Source organism: Contarinia nasturtii, unplaced genomic scaffold (assembly GCF_009176525.2).
Source record: "Contarinia nasturtii isolate CC-2019 unplaced genomic scaffold, AAFC_CNas_1.1 Cnas_scaffold_350, whole genome shotgun sequence".
Classification (NCBI taxonomy): domain Eukaryota; kingdom Metazoa; phylum Arthropoda; class Insecta; order Diptera; family Cecidomyiidae; genus Contarinia; species Contarinia nasturtii.
Genome location: NW_022197705.1, coordinates 2,661,110 through 2,682,916, shown reverse-complemented (window position 1 = coordinate 2,682,916; position 21,807 = coordinate 2,661,110). Strand labels below are relative to the sequence as shown.

General features: G+C 34.2%; 3 protein-coding genes across 6 annotated transcripts; 1 reads left to right on the top strand and 2 right to left on the bottom strand.

Annotated features, from left to right (window-relative positions):
• LOC116338066 (cullin-associated NEDD8-dissociated protein 1) lies at positions 1-5,147 on the bottom strand. Its single transcript, XM_031763120.1, has 10 exons — positions 5,093-5,147; positions 4,137-4,825; positions 3,824-3,986; positions 2,998-3,766; positions 2,627-2,910; positions 2,084-2,548; positions 1,833-1,993; positions 864-1,753; positions 646-792; positions 1-566 (listed from the first exon to the last, which is right to left on the bottom strand). Exons 1-10 carry the CDS (start codon positions 5,129-5,131, stop codon positions 406-408), a joined length of 3,768 nt encoding a protein of 1,255 aa, XP_031618980.1. The 5' UTR covers positions 5,132-5,147; the 3' UTR covers positions 1-405.
• An 861-nt stretch (positions 5,148-6,008) lies between these two features.
• On the bottom strand, positions 6,009-8,583 carry LOC116337912 (DNA fragmentation factor subunit beta). Its single transcript, XM_031762874.1, has 4 exons — positions 8,251-8,583; positions 8,066-8,189; positions 7,652-7,974; positions 6,009-7,578 (listed from the first exon to the last, which is right to left on the bottom strand). Exons 1-4 carry the CDS (start codon positions 8,383-8,385, stop codon positions 6,922-6,924), a joined length of 1,239 nt encoding a protein of 412 aa, XP_031618734.1. The 5' UTR covers positions 8,386-8,583; the 3' UTR covers positions 6,009-6,921.
• A 417-nt stretch (positions 8,584-9,000) lies between these two features.
• Positions 9,001-20,940, top strand: LOC116337911 (probable phospholipid-transporting ATPase IIB). Of its 4 annotated transcripts, XM_031762871.1 has the most exons (12): positions 9,001-9,869; positions 9,942-11,001; positions 15,861-15,975; positions 16,477-16,767; positions 16,872-17,457; positions 17,553-18,383; positions 18,444-18,864; positions 19,215-19,483; positions 19,542-19,949; positions 20,037-20,166; positions 20,286-20,359; positions 20,455-20,940. In XM_031762871.1, exons 2-12 carry the CDS (start codon positions 10,829-10,831, stop codon positions 20,586-20,588), a joined length of 3,432 nt encoding a protein of 1,143 aa, XP_031618731.1. In that variant the 5' UTR covers positions 9,001-9,869; positions 9,942-10,828; the 3' UTR covers positions 20,589-20,940. The 4 variants fall into 4 exon arrangements, with proteins under 4 accessions (XP_031618731.1, XP_031618729.1, XP_031618733.1 ...); XM_031762869.1 differs by having other exon boundaries at positions 9,001-11,001; XM_031762873.1 differs by lacking the exons at positions 9,001-9,869; positions 9,942-11,001 and adding an exon at positions 11,888-12,065.
• The last annotated feature ends 867 nt before the right edge of the window (positions 20,941-21,807 follow it).

Sequence of the window (21,807 nt, the reverse complement as noted above, 5' to 3'; positions counted from 1 at the left end):
ATTATCTTTATTTAATCGATTGCTTTGAACATGCAAAGGTTGGTATAATCTAGTTTTTTTTTTGTCTTAATCTAGAGTATGCGTCGATACAAATTTTTCGGATAAACGATCGCATTCGGTTGTTTTTTTTAAGAGAAAAACTGAAGAATAAATATGCGACTTTCAGATGAGTTTAGAAGAAAGAAGTCATTTTTTTTCTTGAACATTTTTAAAAAAGAAGATCAACTAGTTTGGATCTTGTTGTTGATGTTTTCGTAAAAATAATTTTTAATTGCGCAAGATTTATGAATGAATAGCGCGTCTTTTTAGTGAAAATCCGTTTGTTTGATTGTTTACGTTTAATTCGACATGATTTTGTTCGAATGATTTAACATTAAATTTATCACTGATTGGTGTGAGATGTCTCTAGCTTTCATCCATCAAATGGTCGTTAACACTCAATGTATTGGGGAAAAGAGAGCCAGTCAAGGCATTCACCGAATCTTTTTGTACAGCTTGATAAACTTGCTGTAAATCGTTTGTACTTTGGATGTACTTCAAGAAATCGGCCATCTGAGCGTTTTTATCTGTAGAAAACAAAGAATAAATTAATACCGACATAGGTAAAGTTGAGATACGTGGAATCCGCTTGTGTTTTAACCTTACCCGCTTTAGGAATAGCAGCAAGTGCATATAATGCTCGAAGTGCTGATCGTTTGAGTTCTTCTTGTTTTTCGAATTCCTGTTTAACAGCATTTGTTTTCACCTTCATTGTACATGTTATTCGAAGTGGTTCAACGAATAGGTCCAATTCTGAAGAGATAAAAAATTAATTAAAATAAAAATCAAATATCATATTCAAAAGAACAGCGGCGCGCACTTACTTTGCAAAACTGAATTTGGACAGAGTGTCGAAAGACGAGCTGTCATCAAGTATGATAACATTTTGATGTCATAATGATCCTTTAGACCGGCTTGTACATGCTCCAAAAATTGGTTGATATCAACACGTTCGAGTCCTTGTTCTAACAATGTGTACATGCATTCAAAGGCAGCTTTTCGAATGTCTAAACCATCGTCGACAGTGTGTTTGAATGGGCCCATTTCGACTTCACGAATGAGTTCCGGTTTCACTTTTGTCTCTTCGTACAAATGTGGCAACAATGTTGGTAGTAAGTCTCGCACCAAACTTGGTTTATTATGCACAGCCGAATTGAATGCAACCAATGCAACGCGACGCACCGACGGTTCCGGGTCGGTCAATGTGCACAAAAATTGTCCAATGCATTGTCGTAACAAAATGTCAATCGGTTGTGGTTGATCTGAGATTGTAAATTTAATGGCTGATACAACAGCTGTCTTCATAAGTGGGCTGCCAGCAACCAGTGCTTGTTGCAAAAATGGCAACAATTCTTCCGGTTTCACCAACACCAATTTTCCTAAGCATTCCGCAACCACATTACGGGCACCTTCTTCGGGGCACTCACAATGCTTAAACAGTTGTGTCCAAATTGATGGTACTGATGGCAACAGTTGCTGCAAACCGTTTGGCGATTGTGATAATGAACTTATCAGCTCTTTGAGCGAATGCAATAAGAGATATTGACGTTTTGGTTGCGTTTCGATTTCGTTCAAAATATATGGTAGATAATAGTTAACGTTGCCAACAGCAACAGCGCCAAGTGCATGTGATGCGGCCGATTTTATATCTTCCGATGTCGATGCAAAACAATTGATTACCAACTGTGGCAGTTGTTCAATTACAGACAAATTGCTATTGCGAATAATGAAAAGATAATTTTTGAATGAGAACAACGTCAGGAGCATCAAAAAAAAGCGATCAATATACTTACAAATGACGACCAATTTCGCCGATTGTGAGCAAACAGAAAACGGTGTGTGCATCGCTGCGTTTCTTCGAAATATCATCGAGCAATTCATTTGCCAATGGGATCGCTTCATTTTGAACTTGAAGTGTTAAAGCTGCAACACATTTTGCAATTGTATGGAAAGCCTACGGGTGAATTAAATCAATGATTATTTGATATGTTTTTTTTTAGAAAGATGCGTGAAAATGTGGAAGAACAGTAACATTGAAACTTACGTGTTTATGCAATTGTTGGTTGGGCTGTTGATTAACAACGAGCGAACGAAGCATGTCCAACAGTTGACGATAGCCTAGGCCAGGCAATTGAGTTCGTACCAAAGCTTGGAATAGATCCAACATACAATTCAATGCAGTGCCTTGCAGAAGTGGTGATCGAACCAGATTCAGTATTTCGGGTAAAATGGTTCGATATGTATTGGTCAATGCTTGACTTTGGAATCGAGCCGTAGATGTAATAAACACCAATGACTGTTGTGCAACATGCAAATCAGCTTCGCTAAGTAGCGAATTTCCGCCGCTTTTTACAGTACTTCCCATTTCGGCAATGGCACCATTCAACAATTCCGGATTGATGTACGTATTGTAGTTATTCACCAATGTGTCGAGCAAGCAAATCGAATTGAGTTTCAATGCACGTTGATTTTTACGCAAAAATGAACCCAATAATTGAATTGTGTCAGGCTAAAACAGAATTTAGTAAATTAATGAAATAAATGAACAAATCAAAATTAAAATTGATCAAAATATGATTGCACTTACCAAAATTGGTATAAGATTAACACGTAGCGGTGAACCGGCAATCATAATCAATGCTTTGACAGCATTCAAACGTGTTACTTCGTTGCGTAAACGTTCCAAAAATATTGGCAGACACACAGCCAATTCAGCATTCAAAACATCGCCCAAATTCGAAATGATTTGTCCCATACAAATGATGGCTCGTTCTTTCACCTCTTGATCGACCTCTTGCGATTTCAATTTTTGCAATGTACAATCGTAAATTTGACCAACGAATGGCGTGAATTCAGGAACCAATTGAGAGTCTAAAGTGAAATAAATTAAAATTAAATACGTTTTTTATTCACTCATTTATGGAAGCGTTAATTCAGTTGAAAAATATTGAAACTTACTTTGTTCAACCGGCCGTATGACTTTGACCAAGTATTGCAAAACAAGAAGAGCTTCTGTGGCAATTTTGTAGAATGGATCAAATACCGATGAAACGACCAACGGTACCAATGTTGAAATATGTGGATGAAAAACGGCCGGACTATGTGTTGTTAACATGCACGTAAGGAAACCCAGTGCGTCGATTTTCATGTTTGATGTCGAATTTTTATCGCTTAGCGAATGTTGAATGCCCAGCATCAACAGATCGAAGTTGTGTGTGAATGCGCCAGGCAATGCGTTCAATAGTTCGCGCAGCAATAAATAACAATCTTGACGTGTTTTAATGGATTTTTCTCGCATCAACGGCTGTACATGTCGAACAATTTCCGGAACTTGTTCTTGTAACATTTGAATTGGGCCCGATACTTGCTCCATGGCATCCGGTGTGGCGATATCATCATTTGGTTTGGTGATTCGTAACAGTGCAATGTATGCATGGAAAATGTCCGATTTCACATTTTCTTCACGTTCTTTGAAGCGTGCAATGAGTGCTGGTGACAACACTTTGTAGAAATCTTCAACCAAATCTGGTCGAGACGAAATGACCGCTTCCAAACACTTGGCGGCCGATCGACGCACTTTCCAACTCATGTCATCATCATCACTGTACTCCTCACTGTCAATGTATTCATCGTCTTCCGTGTCCATAAAACTATTGACGGCCGTATCGTCGGCTTCATAATTGTAGTTTGGATCATATGTGATGTAATTTAACGACAAATCTACAATCTGATGCAAAAAATATGTTTAAAATTTAAGTGAAACATTGAACAAAAAAAACCTTACCGATTTAATATGTGGTGTAATTGCCTCTGGGCATCGTTGTACGAAAGCTTCATACGCTTGATTACAATATTCACGTAATTCATCGTCGTCTTTCAAACTAAATTCATTCACCAACACCATGATGCGATCGATATAATTGCACAGTCGGTGACCAGCTTGGCGGCTGCAAATTAAAACATAAAAATTGATATTATAACTATACAGTAGTAGCATTTGTATTTAAATAAAAAACAAAGTAATCTGATCAAAGTTTATTGCTTGAAACCTAACCTAACCTAAACCATTGTTGTGAATGACTTTTGCTTGAACTTACCAAATAGATGCCAAGCATTGAATATTGGTGCGAATAACGATTTGATTCTGTCGTCCTTCGAGCCCATGAATCAAATGTGCGATAACTTTGTCATAAACGTTGGCGTTGCAATTGATGAGCAAATGTGATAATGCGGCAATTGTACGTTTTCGTACGGCCGGTCGTTGTGATGACAATTGCGGTAGCAATGCTTTGAGTATGGTGTCATGAAATGGAATCAATAAATCACCAAAACGTGAAAGCAAATCTGACAAAATGTCCAATGCTTCAAGTTGTACGGATACATCTTCTTTTTCGATGGCCGCACTCAATTTGCCGGTGATGCGTTGACAAACGTTTGGTGCCAGTGTATTCGATCCATATGAATTTGGTGTTTGTGGCAATTCCGATATGACCGTTTTCAATCCGATGCTCGATATATCACGCAATTGTTCATCATTCGATATCATATTGGTGCATAATGAATCGACAATAATTTCAACTTGATTCTCCTTCACTTTATTCACCAGCGGACCCAAACATTTCACCGCCAAATTCTGTACTTCACCATTTTTATCATCAAGTAATTGCAAAACCTTATGCACCACCTTTCGTTCCGATTCGTCATCCAATTTAATGCTGTCTTTTTGCAATTCGCTCATTAAATCATTTGTAGCCATAAATCGAAAGTCTTTGTCATTGGATGTCATCTACAAAGACATTATTTGTGTTTCGAAAATGAGATTGTTCGCATTGGCAGAAGGGGATAGAAAGAGAATTTAAAAAAAACATAACCCATATTAAAACACATGCATTGTTAAAATATTCCGAGAATTGACACGAACAAATAAACAATCAAATGCTAACATCATCAGATTTTTCCATCGACAAATCAAATAAATGGATGCCATTCCAATACATGTATTGCCAAATTTACGATGGAACATTGGAAAAAAATGCTTTAAAAAATTTATTACCTTCTCCAGAAGATTGGCGATATGATGATAATGAGTCATTTTTGATGAATTTTTCTCTGCTCACTTTTCTGACAATCGATATAACACAAAGAAACTTGTAGCCCAAAATCAATTTGCGGCAATTTTACAATTCACAGCAATTCTACTTGTTTATCTCTTCAAAACGATCCAACAATAAAATCAACTACGATGACTGTAAGAATGATTTTCGATAATTTCTATACTGCTACGCAAATGGCGTTATTCTCCGGCTTTACTGTCGCGCTTGTATTTTATGTATGTGTATTCTCTGATCGCACACACTACGAAACACAGTGAAACTTCAAATAATACAATTTTCGTTCAGTCATTGTCTCTCTGTTCGCATAAGCACATATTGAGCATCACAATGACATTTCATTGGGTACGTTCGATTCAAATGGATGCGTTTGATAGTTCTGTGGGAATTTTGAATGGACGAGAAAATACGGTAAGATTTACATAAAGAACATATTTTTATTGATTTTATTTTACTTTCAAACTAATATGCTTTAACAAAAAATGTGAACAAAAAAGACATTTTGAATATTTCTCAACTAATTTTTTTATTTATTCATTTTTTTGTTGTTTTCAATGTATTAATTCTAACAATATAAAAAGGAACATTTCAAGAAATGTTTTTTTTTTCGTCAAATAATATGAATGAAAATTAATAAAATAAATATTAGTTAAATATGTTTAGACTAAAAACACGTTTGCTATTAAAAGTAGATAAATTGAATGTAATTTGTAAGCATTAACATAATTCATTTGTTTTGAACAGCTATGTATGTCCAAACAAATTATCTCATTTATTAGTTTGATATGCAAAAGCAAGAAAGAAAACATAAAAAGAAGAATTTATGTGAAAAATAACAGTAGTAGTAAATAAAGCAGTTTCTTACTATATGAAAATTTCAGATACCGTACAAAATAAATTATTTCACAAAAAACCGATAATGTCACAAAGCTCGTAAAAGGAGGTTATTCTTATCGGAAGGGAATCGTCAAATTTATAGGATTATAAAAGGGCTATTCAGGACATGTCAAAACAACAACAACAACCTAATGTGAAATCCAAACATTGAAAAAAATATTGCTGATTTTTTTTTCATAAAAGATAAAGTCAATTTTGACTTATCGAAATAATTTTTTTTAATGGAAATGATGATTTGACAAACAATTTCAACAAGATATTTTGTTGTCAATATTTTTTACAAGCCAAAAATTGATGGTAATTGCACGTTCATTCAAACATTATGAACTCGAGGTTAATTAATAGTTTCCAATCGAAAAATTCCAAACATAATTATTATAATAATTGTTTTTTAAAATTTGTTCATGTTTTTGATACTCATTAATAGTGTTTTGAAGCATATAAACAATTGCAACAACAATTTTCAAATGTCATGGCATATTTTTGATTTTTTATTCAATGCAAGCAACTTGTCTACATCTATTTCGTTCAATTTTGGATTTTAACGATTAATTATAAAGCATTGATGAATTGATCATTTCGATCATACAATAAGCATAGACTACGTGCTACTAACATTTATAAACACATTATATAGACTTTTATTTTGATTTTAAATAGTTATTATGTTATTGACAACTGTTGCTATTTGGAATGTTTGATTATTAAGCATCATTCACTGAATTCTTTTATTGCATAGCATATAAGAAATGGACTAAAAATAGTATTTTATGGAAGTCAACACATTGCAAATATTGTCTATGTCTAATAGTTTAAATCCATTTTTTTAGTCTTGTCAACTTACCAATCCTGTATAATTTGCTTACGACACTATTTATTTGCCGATTTTCTTCATTTTTCCCATAATATTTTGTATGAATTGGTACTCTTTGCATTCATCACATAAAATTTTGCCAGTCGACGATAAATCGTGGGTGGCTTTGTCATGACAAACAATGTGCACCAATTTTAAATTTTGTATAGTAAATAATTCCAAAAAGTATTCCATTGCAGACAGTTGACATGCGGGTTTTTTGTGCTCTTCGCACTTGACCTTATCAATAACGATGGCATGTACGTTATTCAAAATGTTTGGTAAAACTGTTCGTGAAATTTCAATCTGATGATCTAAATTCCATTGTGAAAATAGAATCACATTTTCTCGGCTGGCATATGGATTAATTCGGTGGTTTTTATATTGGCAATTTTGACTCGACCATAATCCGTGGCATCGAAACTCACCTTGCTCATTACAAAGTGAAACACAATAGTTTTCTTTCAAGTCGGTTTCACTAATAATATCACGTATTGCGTCCACTTTTACTTTCTTTCTTGGTGGTCCTCTGGTTCCATCAATATCATCATTATTTTCAAGTTCAAGCACGAATTGGTGCCGATTTTCACACTTTCGATTAAACAATGAACTGAAATAATCAACACCGATCAAAAAGTACTGGAACATTTCCAATAAGTCATCGAGCAATTTACGTGCCTATAACGATAAAATCGTCGAACTATTATTTTACAAACGTTGTCATGAAAGAGCAACGAAAAATAAAACTTACATTGGCATTTGTTCGATAGATGCTTGAATTTTGTAGTTCGTCCTTTGCTTTATAATAGTAGCCTCGAATACGATCTTGAGATCTCCGAGCCATGACATCTTCTTTTGTATGTAGTGTTTCTGATACACCTTCAAACCATTCGCTGTGTTCAATGCGATTGCTTGCCTGAGTTTTTTCAATCAAATTTTTTGTATTTGCTTGATAATTTACAAAGAATTTCTCAAATTCACTACGATTATCGGTGATGAAATTTTGAATTGTTTCTGCCGCATTAAATGTATGGGCATGAACACTTCGTATTGCTTCGTACATCAGTTGAAAGTCTAACGGTCAACAGAATGAATTTCAATAGAGAATGGAGACAATCCAAGTTTAAGGTCAAGGTTAATGTGACAATGAAATATTTCTTCGTACCTGTTTTCACTAGATGCACATCTGTCGCAATTACAAATAATGTTTGCGGTTCAATTGTCGCAAAATAGGTATCATCTTGAATTTCGGTACCATCTCTTGCGAGGAACACCCGGCAATTCTCAATCTTAAACAAACAAACAAATGTAAAATGCAATGCATCTTTTTTCTATCGAGAGTAATGTTACCTTCAATTTTACTGAAGCCTTGTCCTTCAACATTTGCAGTGAATCGGCTGCAACACCATATTTTTTCTTTCGATCGATGGTGGTGATTTTATATCCTTTTAGCGGTCTCTTGAAACTACCAAATAAACCAAACATCTTTAATCACGAATTTTTCGTTTTGATACGGCTGCCGTCAAAAGTGAAACTATTATTATAAATTGCGCGTTTCTCCGTAATATCGATGCTATAAGCGTCCTATTGCGTACAGTGTTGTTATCTATCTATAGTTGTGTGGTGTATATTTAAACTGAATATGGATTGCGAAATGTCAAAACAAAATCAGTGCACTTTTTATGCATGTGCTTAACCTTGAACTCTAAACAGCGACAGTCTCGTGCTTTGCAATGAATCAAATATGAAAATGTGGTATGTGCATTTTTATCGAAATTAATCATATTTTTTCATTTTTTTGTACTACATTCTTCAATATGTATTGAGAAATCATTTATATGTTACATCGAAATGAAACATCCAAATTCAGCAAAACCAGTTGAAAAGTTCATTGGATAGAATAGAAACCACTGACTTCGCGCCAACTTCACGCTTACTGGCTGACAAATACCCACACACATAAAGTATCAATATCATCGGTGTAAATGTTAACGCTCGACATATACGAATCAACTACATGCATATTGCATTCCGAAGTTTTAATTCTAACTCGTTAGCACATCACATGAATTGTTAAAAGTGTGTTTTGTTTTCATTGCCAATCAACAACAGAAAAATAAACAACAATCGTACCGCAAATGAAATCTTGTAAATGTAACAGTGCGTATTTGTTGTATAAGTTAAACTGTTAAAGTGTTAAAAACATTTACATCGTATAATTACATTGACTTTAATTCATCACCAGCGATATAAATGGCTTGTAGTCTCCGAATAGAGGGGCTATTTATAATCCGATAGGCCAATGTTCTGGTTATTTTTTAAAACAGTGTCGAATGTGTTGTTGTTTTTGTTGCCTTTTTTTGGTTAATGTTGATTCAAAACACATGGCCTTTATTTACCGATGTCAAACAGTAGCCAAATAAGCTTTTCGAATCGATAAAATAAATCAAACATATGCTAGATGAAAAGTAAACAGTTTCTGACATACACAGTGAAGAAAAAGTTAAATGACTTCGTTTAATTGAAGCAGCGGAAATTTACGTCCGGAGCAATTATCTCATGCGTTACGCAGACATAGATAACATATGTACCGCACAGGGAATATGTATTCGCATTCAAATAAATGAAATAATAGAAAGTGTAGAAAAAAGAAGAAATAAAAAGTGGCATCTAGAACGAAATGGAACACAGCAGTTAATTTTAAATTGATGTTATCTTGCCCTGAATCAATCATGCGCCCTTGAACAATGAAATACACAGTAATTTTTTCTTAATTTATGGCTTCGTTCTTTCCTCCGCAAATTCGATTAACGTTGGAGACGAGCTTCAAAACTGTCTGCGTCTACGACAATAATTGAATTTATTTTAGATGCAAAATTTACAGTGCCGACACCATGGTGATGACGAAGATGACATCGACAATCAAGTCTATGTCGACGAATGCATGTCGCTCAATTAAACTTAATGAAGTAAATAAAACGTACACTTTTACGGACGATACACAAATTAGCATGCGACTGAATTAGTATTACATTTTCCAGTGTGACTAGGAAGTAAGACAACATACTTTCATCGACATCAATACACAAATAGGCTAACGAATAAACAAACAACGTATCGCACTACAACACAACGATGGGAAGATGTAAAAGAATGAAATGAACAAGAGAAACAAGTGAAGTGAATAAAATACTGTAATTTGAAATATGTATGTGAAATGTGTAGTGAACCAACCGATTTGAACTAACCGTTTGTATATAGTCTTCATCTTGCTGGTATGACGTGACGTACGTTGACGACTTTATTGCGCTCAATGAATAACGACGGGATTGTAAAATTGTACAGTTATTCATAAGTTATGGACAATAGCAGACATTACAATTTTATATTTCAGTGTAGAGTGTTTTCAGTGGCACACCGAAGAAAAACAGTCAATTGAAACCGATTTTTGTGCTCCAGTTTTTATTTTATTTACATTCATTTCAAAGTATGATTTATACATAGAAATTGTGGTTGTGACAATATTGCCGCATTGACAACAGTACATCAGTTGTAATTGAAATTGTGATGTGAAAAGATGTGCAAAGCAAAATTATTATAATTTGAAAGAAAGACTATGACGAATAAAAGACAATTTCGTTTGCAATCAATGTGTGTTCAATAAATTATCGAAGTTACGATAGCGCATTTAAATTAGAATAATAATTCCATAATGTTAAGCAAGAATTCCAAAATCAGTGAATCATTCGAGCGCATTTGTGAGACTTTTGATATAAAACAGAACGTTTAGAATTTCAGTGTGTATCAAGTGAATTTTTCTGGCTCATTCATTTATATCAAACCGATGTATTGACTGTATCCGGTGGTGTGACGAATGTGTCACTGTGCATAGAACATTACTGAAGGGATATGTTTTCGTTTGACCGGCATGGAAATGCGCGAATTTGATACGACTGATTCGGAAACCGAGTTCCTGTTAAATCCAGATCGAGACCATCGAAATAAAAATGGCAACCTCGCATCGATTGCCTTACAACAAACCCATCGAAACCGGCGAAAACGTGTTCGTAAATTAGGCACTATTTTACGATTTACTTGCGGGTAAGCGGGGATTGTTTGTTTTGATGTTAATCAACACTTTAATTTAATATTTTGGCAAAATTGTGTTTCGACAAGTGAATGTCACAACAGCAATCGATATAATTGATAGCTTTGAGTGTGATAATACTTTTAACCAAGTGTTTACATAATGTGTTTCTGGTTCTACGCTGTATGAATAATTGAATTAAAGATGAACACCCGCAAAACCACGTATGCAGAATGCGTGTTGGTCGTCTTTGTATTTCTTTTTTCATCGAACTTCCTTTCAAAACAATGCTTTCATTCAATATCTATCTATCGCTCTTTTGCGCTTTCGTTTAACTGCTGTTGCCGTTCTAATACTATCGTAGTCGTCAGTTTTCCATGTTTCAAACAAATTCAGTCTATTAGATCACTCTGACGATCCACAGTGTGTGTAGTGTGTGCGCGGTGTGGCTTTGGTTTTTTTTTTCTTTTCAAATAAACATCATTCTGGTTTGCAATTTCAATTCAGTGCTTTTCTGTGTGATCTTTTGCCCCGCTGCTTTTTCCTACACAGCCAACAAACCAAATCAAGAGAATTTACGTGTTTCGTCGTATACACTTAAATATCTCTTTTTATTACACACCAAAACTGGTCAACTAAAAAGAATGAACCGACAACAGTTAAAACTTATTTTTATTCGAACCTAACGTAAAAAAAAATTAAGGTTGCCTTTTTTTTAGTTTGGAATGTGTATTTTTTCGGTAAAAATTTAAAGATATTTATCGACATCAGTTTGTATGCCGTACAAAATAGGCTGATGATTCGTATAATTTCAGGAACGCATATAATTTCTGAATCATCAGAAAAAATGCTGCCTTTTGTTAGTGAATATTTAATGAAAGCATATGCAAATTTCGGTTAAAACAAGTCATTCGTCAGTGATTATTGCTTTTACAAGTGGGTTTGACGCACAGCATTGTGTTTGTTGAAAAAGAAATTTAAGTTGCAAACATAGAAATTAAAGAATTGGAACTATTTTTCAAAGTGTATGCATACGTGTGATGAATTGGTATCAATATTGTTCCATTTACTGGACTATGTACGTGTATTTCGTGGGTATTTTTTTATATCTCATTTCTGAAAATTCATTTCAATGGAAGAAAACGTTTTTTTTACACAATATTTGTCTATAAATATCTCTCTCTCACAAAATTCAAGTGTTTGCATTGCCAGAGTTACGAAAAAATTGAATTTTATAGTGTTGCGTGTTTGATCTAAGATAAGGTTGGCCTTAAAAAAACACACTATGTTGCACATATAGTTTTTCGAATGCTATTCAAGCTTGACGGAATATGCAAAATCCCCTTCGTACTTTCAATCAATGATGGAATTTATAAAAATGTAGATTTAACACATGTTTTTCTTTGAGCATTCACAATGAATTGAACGAATCAAATATGTTTATCTTAAAATCGTGATTTAATCATTTCGATCCATTTCCATTAAATCGTATTTTTAATCAGTTTTTCGATTAACGTGGCAGTTTTCTCTGGAACGTACGTAAACTTTGTGTCTCAAAATTTGCATTTGTTGACACAAAATATGCTCATTCAACGCAAAATTGTTATTTTTTTTTTCGACGATTTGTCCGCCAAAATTTCGTCAAACAACAGAACATTTTCAAGATCGTGGCGAGAAATAAAGAAAATTCGTTAACTTTTGATTAAATCATCTAATTAGTTTGATGCTCGTAAACAAGTCAATGTTGTTGTTTTTGTTATTTGTTTTTGCATATTCGTGATAATAAGTGTTTTCAGTCAACAATCAAATCGAATACAATTTCTATTTATTTGCTCAGCTATGGCTCAATGTGCTTAATAATAATAATTCATGGTTGCCCACGGAATCGATGCATTAATCGGCACACGAATCAAATTTGTTGGAGAATTTTTATTGTGTTTTTTTTATTGATGTGAAAAAAAAAACTGTACACGTTGCATGAATGACCGACGTTGGACACGGAGGCGCTATCGTTATTGATAATGCTACAAGATTTCATATGTGTGTACAATAATTGAAAGCAAATATGAGAACCAATTTCAAGACGACGAAAATTAACTCGGAAATGGATTATAAACCAATTATTTGTTGATATGCCCAAATGGGTATTAGTCATGCCTTATAATTAATAATAAATGAATGTGTGTACCGAGCGAATCGATTACATTGGTTGTCATAAATGCGGCTCATATGTGTGTAATTGACCATTTCCACAATGTCTTTAATAAATATTTACCGCACGCATTTGATCTCTTTTGCCATATAAAGACCTCGGAGAAATGATTTCGATCGGAACAAATGAGATAAGGTCCACATGTAATTACCTACGATATAATGAAGGAATAAAAAACCCAAAATCGACCATATACCATCTAAATCCATTAACATTGTTTGATTTGTAAATTTTGTTCTTCCCACATTTAATGTGCTCCGACAATAATAAAGTTGTTAAAAATCTACTGAAAAATAAAACAATACAAGACACAACCAAAAGAAAATTGTTCATATGTTTGTTTCGATACGTTTTTTCCTACCATAACGTGTTCCAGTTAATAAAAATTTTGTGGGTAATATTCTCAAGAAAATTCTACTTCCAGCCACTGGCTGGCAGCCACTCTTACCACACTTGTGTGTGCGTGCGTATTTGTGTTTAATTCCAGCTGTGTGAGTAAACATATGGTCGCTATCTATGAATGGGTAATGGAATTGTTTCGTCACTGTATTTGTTTTGTTGATTTTTTCCCGTATTTCATTCGAAGGCAACTTCACACAGTACTGACTTCAATGTCTGTGCAAAAACACCAAAACAAATAACTAAAAATACACAGCATCACCTATCCATTTTTCTCACACACATTTCTCGTTTTGTGATCTCTCTGTGTGTTGTTCTTTCTCTTTATATAGTGGGTTCATCGAAATTGCTATTTGTGATAAAACGAAATTTTATGAGGCTTGTTAGTCATACGCTGAAAAAAGTGTGCCTCAAAACGAGAGAGTGAACTAAACAGATTGGACACACTATTCGTATTCTATAGCTAACAAGTCTTACTAAAATCTTGTGTGTTTTCAATAAAGACATTTTTCATCATCGTAAATAGACAAAAAAATAGCAGAGTTTGTAATAAATTTAAATTAAATATTGTCGTTGGATCGTCTCAAGTTTTGTATACTTTTGTGAGCAGTAATAAAACGAAAAGAAACTCATTTGCATTGAATGGATTTAATGCTATTGAAAAATAAAAAAGAACTTGCAATTCAAGCGATTAATTTCAACGATTTTATGGATTCCAAAGAGTGTCATTTACTTGATTCGCTTGATTTATTGCGACGTTGTAAACCATCTCATACAATGCATCGCTAATTGATATGCGAACGTAATGAAAATCGTATAAATTCTCAAAGGAAATCGTTTGTGTAGCATTTTATTTTAGTGCTGTACAAGTTTTAAACATATGAGTAAAGTGCGAACGAGTGTTAAGTCAAGATTTTTTAAAACTAGGCCATTTCGATACTCATTCTGGGTGCGTGCGTGTATGTTCTGAAAATAAGTTTGCGAAATGCAAGTTATGCCAAGTGACGATTATTTTAGTGACGATGCAATTCAAATTACAACAACTACACCAATCAATCGTGATTCAACACCATTGATACATAATCCACCACGAAAGTGGCTATTTTTTTGTAGGTCAGTCTTTGAATTCATTGAATATCCATAGAAAAATTCAACTATTATCATCTTTGTCGTCAATATGTTCTTTACAGTAAAATCTATCGATTTAACGAATCGTCCAATATCGTTCATATTTTATGCATTTGTATGGGTTTAACGATACGAACATTGCTTTTATATGTCTTCTGTACATTGGCTTTGCTTACACAAATTAAAATAAAGTGTTTGTAAATAATAAATTGTATTCTGTTTACTTTGATTTGCTAAACAATCACCTCTGATGAAAGGTGATTCATGCCGATTTTCAATACACGTATGTTATTGGAATACGGCGGCCCTTCGTTTTAACTTGAATTGATCGACATCGAAAATAGAAGGAAAAAAACACGTAATAATACCTTGATGATTTGACATATTGATCTGGCCAATTTCAAGTAAATATGAAGTTTGACTTTTCAATTATTTCTTGGAAATGCTAATATGTGGAAAGAGTTGGGGAAAAAATCGATTTTGTTCCAAATGCCTACAACTAAGTAGAACGAATAGTTTTTTATCGCGAGTTGAGCCTGTATGACGCATTGAAATCACTGTGGTAACAACAACAGCAACGGAGCGAAAAACTCCCAGTTACGAATAATAACTTACAATCGAATGTGTAAAGCAACACGAAATATTTCAGCGTGTGTACACACATTCTTCAGCGTCTATTTTTGGACGCATAAAATGTAATTTTGCGATGGGCTATTGTTTTCATATGGTCGTCTTTCATTATACAGAACGAAAACAAAACAAACACATTAACGAACTCATGCAAGCGGAAAAAATGGATTTTGTGTCGCCTGAAGTCATTCAACGACGCTCATATTATCGTGATAATGTGTCATCTTTCACATTTCTCGCATTTTTCACAAAGTTTTTCCTATAAACCAAATCCGTTAAAATTTAAGTGTCAAACCGTCTGCACGCACACACATAAACAAATTGTCCATTTTCATTTTTCGTCGTTTGTATGCCTGTCTTCTCCATTCTGCCATTTTCATTGTTTTTCTCTTCTTTTTTTGACTGGTTTAAATCAGTACAAATGAGCAGCTCTATACATTTTAATGACGTTAACATTTTGTTTTCCTTTTTTATCCTTACCCATATATGTGTGCCGTTCCGCAGTTGCTGGTGGTGGATATGGAGAAAGTTCTGTTCACCGCGCGAGCTTCGCTCCCGCACCATACACATTGGAAGGCCGTGCGAAGAAAAATACCCACCAAATGCTATTCGAAATCAGGTAAATATTATCATTTTTTTCGATTTGTTTTGTTTTTGTCCCCACTATATTGCGCACATGTTTATTAATAGCAGCGGTAATTAGTCTTTGCAATAAATCAATTTAAATGTTATCAAATGGCATTTTGGGCGAAATAAAGATAGTGGCATGTACTTATGTAATATGTGAATAAACCGCCCACATTTAGTACTCGCTGGAGAAGTCATCGATTTTTTTCGTGTGCGTGCTATCGTGTGACCTCATCAACGATGGACACCACTTGATAATGAAAATAGGGAAAAAAGTTAAAGTTCTGCGCTCGAAAAAATAATGTTGACCTTGACTATTTTCGAGTGAAAGAGAACTATTGTCATCATTTGAATCTACAGAATAAATCGATGCCTTTAAAAATGCATGCGTCATATTTAATGTGTTTTATTTATATAAAGATTTCCACCCATTTTTATTTATCATATTATATTAATCAATGATTTTGTTTTTTTTTTTACATTTTTTTTCCAGAAATATAATTTTTTCACATTTCTGCCACTGGTACTTTTCCAGCAATTCCGTTTCTTTTTAAATTTATACTTTCTAATTATGGCAATCAGTCAATTTCTACCTGACGTTCGCATTGGGTATTTGTACACGTATTGGGGTCCTCTTGGATTTGTGTTAACAGTAACGATATGTCGTGAAGCGGTCGACGATATTCGACGTCATCAACGAGATCGTGAGGTGAACTCACAAAAATATCGTAAATGTGTCGGACCTGACCAACCATTACAAATGGTATCATCTTCGAAACTAAAGGTGAATTGTCTCGTCGTCTGATTAAACATAAACACGAACATATTCTGTTTTTTTTTCACGCCATGAATATTAATTAACATTCACTTTACGCATGCATGCAACAGGTTGGTGACATTATTATCGTTGAAAAAGATGAACGAGTTCCAGCTGATTTGGTGCTATTGCGAACAACTGAAAAAACCGGCACCGTTTTTGTGCGAACCGATCAATTAGATGGAGAGACTGACTGGAAATTGCGTTTGGCTGTGCCAGCAACACAACGATTGGCCAACGATTCCGAATTGTTCAATATACGAAGTAGCATTTATGTGGAGAAACCTCAACGGGACATTCATTCCTTTATCGGAACGTTTTCAAAAGAAGGTGGCACCGAAGAAGACAGTTTAGATTTAGAAAATACACTTTGGGCAAACACGGTTATCGCTGCTGGCCGAGCAACTGGTGTCGTCATTTATACGGGATGCGAAACCAGAAGTGTGATGAACAATTCAACACCACGATCAAAAGTCGGTCTCATCGATATGGAAATCAATAATTTGACGAAACTATTATTTTGTGCTGTGATTGGTTTAGCATTAGTAATGATGTGTTTGAAAGGATTTAATGGACCATGGTATCGATATATGTTTCGTTTTGTGCTGTTATTCTCATACATTATACCAATTAGTTTGCGTGTTAATTTGGACATGGGTAAATCATATTGTTTTGTTCTTAAACTAATATAAATTCTTTTCCATTATTTCGACTATTTTGATTATTCTTTTCTTTTGTGATTCTCCCCTTAGGTAAATCATATTACTCGTATAAAATACAAAAGGACCGTGAAATTCAAGGCACCGTTGTTAGATCGACAACTATTCCGGAGGAGCTTGGTCGCATTTCATATTTGCTTACGGATAAAACAGGCACTCTTACCCAAAATGAAATGGTTTTCAAGAAAATTCATTTAGGCAACATTTGGTATGGACATGAATCCTTCGATGATGTTGCCGCAATTATACAATCGCTAAATATATCGGAAAAATCACAATTGGAATCGGTATATGCGACGCCACGAACGCGACGATCGGATGGATGGCGAATCTGGGAAGCGGTCAAAGCAATTGCTGTGTGTCACAATGTTACACCAATAAATGAAACAAATAAAAATGGAAATGGCAACGGGGACCGTAACTCGCCAACACGTTCGATAAGCATTGAATCATCACGCGGCGATGATGTAAACTATCAAGCAGCCAGTCCCGATGAAATTGCGCTGGTCAAATGGAGTGAGCATGTTGGTTTAACATTGGTTGCACGTGATTTAGATTCAATGACACTTCAAATACATAATGTTAGCATGAACCGGCGGGCAAGCACAACATGGGCAAAACCAAAAGCCGATGTTGGCTCAATAAATACAGCCGTTACAATGCTTACAAATGCCGATTCAAAAGATGCATTAAATTCCTCATCAAGCAGCAACGGTGATAGTACCCTAACATTGGATTCAATTGCAAATGCAAATCAATTGCGATATCAAATCTTACAAATGTTTCCATTCACCAGTGAAAGTAAGCGAATGGGAATCATTGTGAAGGACTTAAACAGCGGAGAAATTACATTTTATTTAAAAGGTAATATTTAATGGTTCAATGTGATTGGTTGTATATTAAATGTTATGTTTTATTTGAAAGGTGCCGACATTGTTATGTCATCGATTGTTGATTCGAATGATTGGTGCCATCGTGAATGTACAAACATGGCAAAAGAAGGTCTGCGTACATTGGTTGTGGCGAAAAAAGTTCTCACCGAAGATGAATATGAAGCATTTGAACAGGATTATACGACGGCAAGATTGTGTGTTACGGATCGTGGAGCTCGAATTTCAGCGGCAGTTGAAAGTCTAGAATGTAATATGGAACTGTTATGCTTAACCGGAGTCGAAGATTGTTTACAAGATCGTGTACCACAAACACTTGAATTACTACGAAAAGCTGGCGTGAAAATATGGATGTTGACTGGTGATAAATTAGAAACGGCTACTTGCATTGCCAAGAGTTCACATTTAGTTGAAAGTAACCAAGAGATACATGTGATAAAAAGTGTCAATACAAGGTAATTCAAAATATATTTTTTTCATTCGTTTTTTTTTTAATCGAAGGCATGCGTTTAGTAATAGTGTCTGTCACTCTGTATTATTCCACAAACAACTTCATTGTTCTATAGTAGAATAGAATGCACTTTTGGCCACCATTTTGAAATATCAAAATTCAAGAAAGCAGCTAAAAATTGCATACTTTCATGAGTATGCTTTTAAACTTTTTTTAAGCCTACATTTGAAATATCAAATTTCAAAATTTCGGCCAAAAGTGCATTCTATTCTACTATGCATTTTATGGAATCATTGATTATCATATTTAAAAAGGATGAGTCCATTACTAATTATGCATATTTCTCTTTCATAGAACCGATGCACACATTGAATTAAATCAATTCCGACGAAAGCGAAATTGTGCGCTGGTTGTGTCTGGTGAAAGTTTGGATGTGTGTTTGCATTACTATCAAAGTGAATTCATGGAATTAGCCACACAGTGTCCGGCTGTTGTTTGCTGTCGATGCAATCCAACACAGAAAGCTCAAGTTGTTTCACTGATCCAAGAACATACCGAAAAACGTACGTGCGCCATCGGTGATGGTGGTAACGATGTTAGTATGATTCAACAAGCCGATGCAGGTAAATGTAATTTTACGACATAGAGGCATTCGATGTTAATTCACCGTACAAATTTCAGGCATTGGGATCGAAGGACGAGAAGGAAGACAAGCATCATTGGCAGGCGATTTTAGTATAACTCAATTTTCGCATATTGCCAAATTATTGCTTGTGCATGGAAGACGTTCCTACAAACGATCGGCTGCATTGTCACAATTTGTAATTCACCGTGGTCTAATCATTTCCACCATGCAAGCTGTGTTTTCTGCTGTTTTCTATGTCTCATCGGTGGCATTGTATCAAGGTTTTCTCATGGTTGGCTATGCAACTATCTACACAATGTTCCCAGTGTTTTCGCTTGTACTTGATCAAGACATAAGCTCACAAATGGCATTAACATATCCTGAACTATACAAGGAGCTGTCAAAGGGACGTAGTTTGAGCTATAAAACATTCTTCATATGGGTTTTGATTAGCATTTATCAAGGTAACATAGAAATTTTGATTTAAAATGTTCCACATTTGCATTTTCGATATATTTGAAGTTGAATTCATATTTTTTTCACCTTCACAGGCGGCGTAATTATGTACGGAGCACTGGTTTTATTCGAAGATGAATTCATTCACATTGTTTCGATTAGCTTTTCGGCTTTGATTCTTACTGAACTTATTATGGTTGCATTGACAATTCGAACATGGCACAGGTAAGCATATTTCACATTGAATCGCGTATAGCCACTAACAATTTTCGAATCATGTCAATGAATAGTAAATAAGTCGGTAAATTGAAACAAATCAAACTGAATAATAAATGAATTTCTAGGTTGATGGTCATGGCCGAAATATTTAGTTTGCTGCTTTATGTACTGTCTTTGGTCATTTTGCACGATTATTTTGGTATGTAATAATGATGTAATTTGGAATTGTTGAAATTGTGAATAATTCATTTTTGTAAATTAAATGTTTGTTCGTTTATTCTTGTGGTTATTTAGATTGGGACTTTATTTGGTCATTCGAATTCTTGTGGAAAGTGCTGGCGATTACGTTGGTCTCATGTTTGCCGCTATACATAATAAAATTCTTGCGGAAAAAATTCTCACCGCCCGCATATTCAAAATTGTCATAAACAAATTATGACAGGGACTAACAATTGCGCCAAATTAGCTAAACAATCAGTACAAGAAATTAGTTAGATAAAAGGATATAAGACTTAATGATAAGTCTCATCGATACAAACTCACCAAAAATGAGTGTACATCTTAGACCGACGGATTTCTCTCGATTCAAGACACAAAAACATTCATAATGAATTTCACATAAATTTGTCTTTCCTTTCAATATTGATTCAATCACACTGTAATTAGACCAACACACACCATATATATAATTATTTATTCTAGAGAAAAGAAAAGAGTCATGGCCATTTTTTATTGAATCAATGAGCGTTATATTTTCAATTCAATTTGTAAGGTCACCTAGGTGTAAGAGAGAAAAAAAAACAGAGGATCTTCCTTGAAAAATTGAATAAAAAATTAACGAAAAGAGACGCATAAAAAATCTTCTGAAGAAAAATATATTCTTCTTACAAAAATGTAATGTTTTTTTCCGCGCTGAAATAGGACAGTGGCTGCGCTGATATGTAATTTTTTCGTATATGTTCTGTTAAAACAAAAATATAGAGTTTATAATATATGTATATATGCGTGAAAAAGATAAAAAAAAGATACATTTTCCACTGTTCACACCAGTAATCTGATTCTAGTATTTATTTGAAGCAAAAAAAAAACATTATAATACACCTAATTTGTAAGAAGATTTTCAAACGACACAAAATATAATTCGTGATATTCCCGATTGATATAATTTGATCCCAATTGAAATTTAGACCTACAAACACAAACACAATTTATGATCGCTCATGACGTGATTCTCTGATTTTTTTTTTAAAACAAATGGTTTATTTCAACTTTAATGTTTATGTTGTATAAGTTTGAATGTAATAATTGTCTTAATTCCATGAAAAAATGCATCGAAAAATGTTTCTGCATGTGTATCGATTTTATTAAATCTGCTTATTAAATGTGTTCGTGTCTCAGTCATTTTCTTTTTAAGAAAACTACTGCATTTTTACTGTGGACACAAAGAAAGTAACATTTTAACCTGAAGTATGTGTGCATTTTAATGTTTAAAAAAAATCAACCACATTTTTGGATGAATTTTTAAGCCTACAACAATGCTTTTTGTATAAATGAATATTAAAGAAATATATGCATAAAATCCAATTTCTTACCTTAACAGGATGAAATCTTGTAAATATTTATCAATATTTTCAACTGATTTAAAAG

Excerpts from the sequence above, each read along its gene's own strand:
- LOC116337912 (XM_031762874.1), bottom strand. The coding sequence starts at position 8,385 with ATGTTTGGTTTATTTGGTAGTTTCAAGAGACCGCTAAAAGGATATAAA. Across the intron at positions 7,975-8,065 it reads TGTGCATCTAGTGAAAACAG|ACTTTCAACTGATGTACGAA; the intron begins GTACGAAGAAAT and ends GTTGACCGTTAG. Across the intron at positions 7,579-7,651 it reads TCTATCGAACAAATGCCAAT|GCACGTAAATTGCTCGATGA; the intron begins GTAAGTTTTATT and ends TTATCGTTATAG.
- LOC116338066 (XM_031763120.1), bottom strand. The coding sequence starts at position 5,131 with ATGACTCATTATCATCATATCGCCAATCTTCTGGAGAAG. Across the intron at positions 3,767-3,823 it reads TTACACCACATATTAAATCG|ATTGTAGATTTGTCGTTAAA; the intron begins GTAAGGTTTTTT and ends TTTTTGCATCAG. Across the intron at positions 793-863 it reads TCCAAATTCAGTTTTGCAAA|AATTGGACCTATTCGTTGAA; the intron begins GTAAGTGCGCGC and ends TTATCTCTTCAG.
- LOC116337911 (XM_031762871.1), top strand. The coding sequence starts at position 10,829 with ATGGAAATGCGCGAATTTGATACGACTGATTCGGAAACCGAGTTCCTG. Across the intron at positions 11,002-15,860 it reads ATTTTACGATTTACTTGCGG|TTGCTGGTGGTGGATATGGA; the intron begins GTAAGCGGGGAT and ends GCCGTTCCGCAG. Across the intron at positions 16,768-16,871 it reads TATCATCTTCGAAACTAAAG|GTTGGTGACATTATTATCGT; the intron begins GTGAATTGTCTC and ends TGCATGCAACAG.